Consider the following 6,000-nt stretch of genomic DNA (forward strand, 5'->3'; position numbering starts at 1 on the left):
AGGCTGGTTCGAGGCTGGGAGGCTGGGAGGCTGATAGGCTGGGAGGCTGGGAGGCTGGGAGCCTGGCTGGGAGGCTGGCTGGCTGGTGGGCTGGCTGGCTGGGAGGCTGGCTGTCTGGGAGGCTGGCTGGCTGGCTTGGAGGCTGGAAGGCTGGGAAGCTGGGAGGCTGGGAGGCTAGAAGTCTAGGAGGCTGGCTGGGAGGCAGGGAGGCTGGCTGGGAGGCTGGGAGCCTGGAAGGCTGGGAGGCTGGGAGGCTGGGAGGCTGGGAGGCTGCCTGGGAGGCTGCCTGGGAGGCTGGATGGCAGGCTGGCTGGGAGGCTGGCTGGGAGGCTGGCTGGGAGGCTGGCTGTCTGGCGGGCTGGCTGGCTGGCTGGCTGGCTGGGAGTCTGGCTGGCTGGCTGGCTGGCTGGCTGGATGACTGCCTGGGAGCCTGGCTGGCTGGCTGGGAGGCTGGCTGAGAGGATGGCTGGCTGGTTGGCTGGACCGGCTGGACCACCTGGAAGCGGCTGGAACCGGCTGGAACCGGCTGGAACCGGCTTGACCCGGCTGGAACCTGCTGGAACCGGCTGGAACCGGTTTCAACCGGCTGGAACCGGCTAGAACCGGCTGGAACCGGCTAGAACCGGCTGGAACCGGTTTGAACCGGCTGGAACCGGCTGGAACCGGTTTGTACCGGCTGGAACCGGCTTGACACGGCTGGAACCGGCTGGAACCGGTTTGAACGGCTGGAACCGGCTAGAACCGGCTGGAACCGGCTGGAACCGGTTTGTACCGGCTGGAACCGGCTGGAACCGGTTGGAAAAGGCTGGAACCGGCTAGAACCGGCTTGAACCAGCTGGAACCGCCTGGAACCGGCTGGAACCAGTTTTTTCCGGCTGGAACTGGCTGGAACCGGCTGGAACCGGCTGGTACCGGCTCGAAACGGCTAGAATCGGCTGGAACCGGATGGAACCGGCTGGAACCGGCTGGAACAGGCTGGCTCGCTGGCTGGCACTGGCTGGGAGGCTGGGAGGCTGGCTGGGAGGCTGGCTGGGAGGCTGGGAGAATGGGAGGCTGGGAGTCTTGGAGGCTGGGAGGCTGGCTGGGAGGCTGGGAGGCTGGGAGTCTTGGAGGCTTGAAGGCTGGCTGGGAGGCTGGGAGGCTGGCTGGGAGGCTGGGAGGCTGGCTGGGAGGCTGGGAGAATGGGAGGCTGGCTGGGAGGCTGGGAGGCTGGGAGTCTTGGAGGCTGGGAGGCTGGATGGGAGGCTGGGAGGCTGGGAGGCTGGGAGGCTGGGAGGCTAGGAGTCTAGGATGCTGGCTGGGAGGCTGGGAGGCTGGCTGGGAGGCTGGCTGGGAGGCTGGGAGCCTGGGAGGCTGGGGGGCTGGGAGGCTGGGAGGCTGCCTGGGAGGCTGCCTGGGAGGCTGGCTGGCAGGCTGGCTTGGAGGCTGGCTGGGAGGCTGGCTGGCTGGGAGGCTGGCTGGCCTTGAGGCTGGCTGGCTGGCTAGGAGGCTGGCTGGCAGGCTGGCTGGGAGGCTGGCTGCCTGGTAGGCTGGCTGTCCTTGAGGCTGGCTGGCTGGCTAGGAGGCTGGCTGGGAGCCTGGCTGGCTGGTGGGCTAGCTGGCTGGCTGGCTGGATGACTGCCTGGGAGTCTGGCTGAGAGGATGGCTGGCTGGATGGCTGGACCGGCTGGACCACCTGGAAGCGGCTGGAACCGGCTGGAACCGGTTTGAACCGGATGGAACCGGCTGGAACCGGCTGGAACCGGTTTGAACCGGCTGGAACCGGCTAGAACCGGTTTGAACCGGCTGGAACCGGCTGGAACCGGTTTGAACCGGCTGGAACCGGCTGGAACCGGCTGGAACCGGTTGGAACCGGCTGGAACCGGCTAGAAACGGCTGGAACCGGCTGGAACCGGCTCGAACCGGCTAGAACCGTTTTTTTCCGGCTGGAAACGGCTGGAACCGGTTTTTTCCGGCTTGAACCGGCTGGAACCGGTTTGAACCGGCAGGAACCGGCTGGAACCGGTTTTTTCCGGCTGGAACCGGCTGGAACCGGTTTGAACCAGCTGGAATCGGCTGGAACCGGTTTTTTCCGGCTGGAACCGGCTGGAACTGGCTGCAACCGGCTGGAACCGGCTTATACCGGCTGGAACCGGCTGGAACCGGCTGGAACCGGCTGGAACCGGCTGGAACCGGTTTTTTCCGGCTTGAACTGTCTGGAACCGGCTGGAACCGGCTGGAACCGGCTGATACCGGCTCAAACCGGCTAGAATCGGCTGGAACTGGCTGGAACCGGCTGGAACCGGCTGATACCGGCTCGAACCGGCTAGAATCGGCTGGAAGCGGATGGAACCGGCTGGAACCGGCTGAAACAGGCTGGCTCGCTGGCTGGCCTTGGCTGGGAGGCTGGGAGGCTGGCTGGGAGGCTGGGAGGCTGGCTGGGAGGCTGGGAGAATGGGAGGCTGGCTGGGAGACTGGGAGGCTGGGAGTCTTGGAGGCTGCGAGGCTGGCTGGGAGGCTAGGAGGCTGGGAGGCTGGGAGGCTGGGAGGATGGGAGGCTGGGAGCCTGGCTGGGAGGATGGCTGTGAGGCTGGCTGGCTCGCTGGCTGGTTGGCTGGCTGGCTGGGAGGCTGGGAGGATGGGAGCCTGGCTGTGATGCTGCCTGGGAGGCTGGCTGGCTGGCTGGCTTGCTTGTTGGCTTGGAGGCTGGGTGGCTGGGAGGCTGGCATGGAGGCTGGATGGGAGGCTGGGAGGCTGGGAGGCTGGGAGGCTGGGAGGTTGGGAGGCTTGCTGGGAGGCTGGCTGGCTGGCTGGCTGGCTGGCAGGCTGGCTGGGAGGCTGGGAGGCTGGGAGGCTGGTTGGGAGGCCGGGAGGCTGGGAGGGTGATAGGCTGGGAGGCTGGGAGGCTTGGAGCCTGGCTGGGAGGCTGGCTGGCTGGTGGGCTGGCTGGCTGGGAGCCTGGCTCTCTGGGAGGCTGGCTGGCTGGCTTGGAGGCTGGAAGGCTGGGAGGCTGGGAGGCTGGGAGGCTAGGAATCTAGGAGGCTGGCTGGGAGGCTGGGAGGATGGCTGGGAGGCTGGCTGGGAGCCTGGGAGCCTGGGAGGCTGGGAGGCTGGGAGGCTGGGAGGCTGGTAGGCTGCCTGGGAGGCTGCCTAGGAGGCTGGCTGGCAGGGTGGCTGGGAGGCTGGGAGGCTGGGACGCTGGGAGGCTGGTAGGATGGGAGGCTGGCTGGGAGGCTGGCTGGGAGGCTGGCTGGCTGGCTGGCTGGCTGGCAGGCTGGCTGGGAGGCTGGGAGGCTGGGAGGCTGGTTGGGAGGCCGGGAGGCTGGGAGGCTGATAGGCTGGGAGGCTGGGAGCCTGGGAGCCTGGCTGGGAGGCTGGCTGGCTGGTGGGCTGGCTGGCTGGGAGGCTGGCTGTCTGGGAGGCTGGCTGGCTGGCTTGGAGACTGGAAGGCTGGGAGGCTGGGAGGCTGGGAGGCTAGGAGACTAGGAGGCTGGCTGGGAGGCTGGGAGCCTGGGAGGCTGGGAGGCTGGAGGCTGGGAGGCTGCCTGGGAGGCTGCCTGGGAGGCTGGCTGGCAGGCTGGCTGGGAGGCTGGCTGGCTGGGGGGCTGGCTGGCCTTGAGGCTGGCTGGCTGGCTAGGAGGCTGGCTGGGAGGCTGGCTGGGAGGATGGCTGGCTGGCGGGCTGGCTGGCTGGCTGGTTGGCTGGGAGTCAGGCTGGCTGGCTGGCTGGCTGGCTGGATGACTGCCTGGGAGTCTGGCTGGCTGGCTGGCTGGCTGGCTGGCAGGCTGGCTGGGAGGCTGGGAGGCTGGGAGGCTGGTTGGGAGGCCGGGAGGCTGGGAGGCTGATAGGCTGGGAGGCTGGGAGGCTGGGAGCCTGGCTGGGAGGCTGGCTGGCTGGCTTGGAGGCTGGAAGGCTGGGAGGCTGGGAGACTGGGAGGCTAGGAATCTAGGAGGCTGGCTGGGAGGCTGGGAGGATGGCTGGGAGGCTGGCTGGGAGCCTGGGAGCCTGGGAGGCTGGGAGGCTGGGAGGCTGGGAGGCTGGGAGGCTGCCTGGGAAGTTGCCTAGGAGGCTGGCTGGCAGGGTGGCTGGGAGGCTGGCTGGCTGGGAGGCTGGCTGGCCTTGAGGCTGGCTGGCTGGCTAGGAGGCTGGCTGGGAGGCTGGCTGGGAGGCTGGCTGTCTGGCGGGCTGGCTGGCTGGCTGGTTGGCTGGGAGTCTGGCTGGCTCGATGGCTGGCTGGCTGGATGACTGCCTGGGAGTCTGGCTGGCTGGCTGGGAGGCTGGGAGGCTGGGACGCTTGGAGGCTGGTAGGATGGGAGGCAGGCTGGGAGGCTGGCTGGGAGGCTGGCTGGCTGGCTGGCTGGCTGGCAGGCTGGCTGGGAGGCTGGGAGGCTGGGAGGCTGGTTGGGAGGCCGGAAGGCTGGGAGGCTGATAGGCTGGGAGGCTGGGAGGCTGGGAGCCTGGCTGGGAGGCTGGCTGGCTGGTGGGCTGGCTGGCTGGGAGGCTGGCTGTCTGGGAGGCTGGCTGGCTGGCTTGGAGATTGGAAGGCTGGGAGGCTGGGAGGCTGGGAGGCTAGGAGACTAGGAGGCTGGCTGGGAGGCTGGGAGGCTGGCTGGGAGGCTGGCTGGGAGGCTGGGAGCCTGGGAGGCTGGGAGGCTGGGAGGCTGGGAGGCTGCCTGGGAGGCTGCCTGGGAGGATGGCTGGCAGGCTGGCTGGGAGGGTGGCTGGCTGGGGGGCTGGCTGGCCTTGAGGCTGGCTGGCTGGCTAGGAGGCTGGCTGGGAGGCTGGCTGGGAGGCTGGCTGGCTGGCGCGCTGGCTGGCTGGCTGGTTGGCTGGGAGTTTGGCTGGCTGGCTGGCTGGCTGGCTGGATGACTGCCTGGGAGTCTGCCTGGCTGGCTGGGAGGCTGGCTGAGAGGATGGCTGGCTGGTTGGCCGGACCGGCTGGACCACCTGGAAGCGGCTGGAACCGGCTGGAACCGGCTGGAACCTGCTTGACCCGGCTGGAACCGGCTGGAACCGGTTGGAACCGGCTGGATCCGGTTTGAACCGGCTGGAACCGGTTGGAACCGGCTGGATCCGGTTTGAACCGGCTGGAATCTGCTGGAACCGGCTGGAACCGGTTTTTTCCGGCTGGAACCGGCTGAAACCGGTTTGAACCGTCTGGAACCGGCTAGAACCGGTTGGAACCGGTTGGAACCGGCTGGATCCGGTTTGAACCGGCTGGAACCGGCTGGAACCGGCTCAAACCGGCTCGAACCGGCTCGAACCGGTTTTTTCCGGCTGGAACCAGCTGGAACCGGGTGGAAACGGTTTTTTCCGGCTTGAACCGGCTGGAACTGGTTTGAACCGGCTGGAACCGGCTGGAACCGGTTTGAACCGGCTGGAACCTGCTGGAACCGGCTGGAACCGGTTTTTTCCGGCTGGAACCGGCTGAAACCGGTTTGAACCGGCTGGAACCGGCTAGAACCGGCTGGAACCAGCTTGAACCGGCTTGAACCAGATTGAACCGGCTAGAACCCGCTTGAACCGCCTGGAACCGGCTTGAACCGCCTGGAACCGGCTGGAACCGGCAGGAACCGGCTGGAATCGGTTTGAACCGGCTGGATCCGGCTGGAACCGGCTGTAAGCGGCTAGAATCGGCTGGAACCGACTGGAACCGGCTGTAACCGTTTTGAACCGGCTGGAACCGGCTAGAACCGGCTGGAACCGGCTTGAATCTGCTGAAACTGGCTTGAACCGGCTGGAACTTGCTGGAACCGGCTTGAACCGGCATGAACCGGCTGGAACTGCCTGGAACCGGCTTGACCCGGCAGGAACAGGCTGTAACCGGCTGGAACCCGCAGGAACCAGCTGGATCCGGCTGGAACTGGCTTGAACCGGCTGGAACCAGCTAGAACCAGCTGGAACCGGCTGGAACCGGCTGTAAGCAGATGGAACCGGCTGGAACAGGCTGGCTGGCTGGCTGGCACCGGCTGGGAGGCTGGGAGGCTGGGAGGCGGGCTGGGAGGCTGGCTGGGATGCTGG

The 6,000-nt window shown here is 67.8% G+C and overlaps 1 protein-coding gene across 1 annotated transcript in view; it reads right to left on the reverse strand.

The window, feature by feature from the left end:
• The window catches only part of LOC136155245 (adhesive plaque matrix protein-like), a 120,786-nt gene extending 115,037 nt beyond the window's left edge, over nucleotides 1–5,749 (reverse strand). Inside the window, exons 1-2 of the mRNA XM_065917084.1 lie at nucleotides 5,628–5,749; nucleotides 2,173–2,305 (exon numbers count right to left, since the gene is read on the reverse strand). Of these exons, the coding sequence (XP_065773156.1) occupies nucleotides 2,173–2,305; nucleotides 5,628–5,749 (255 nt within the window). The remainder of the gene's footprint in view (nucleotides 1–2,172; nucleotides 2,306–5,627) is intronic.
• Nucleotides 5,750–6,000: the final 251 nt, after the last annotated feature.

The sequence above is a fragment of the Muntiacus reevesi genome, unplaced genomic scaffold, assembly GCF_963930625.1.
Source record: "Muntiacus reevesi unplaced genomic scaffold, mMunRee1.1 SCAFFOLD_47, whole genome shotgun sequence".
Lineage (NCBI taxonomy): Eukaryota > Metazoa > Chordata > Mammalia > Artiodactyla > Cervidae > Muntiacus > Muntiacus reevesi.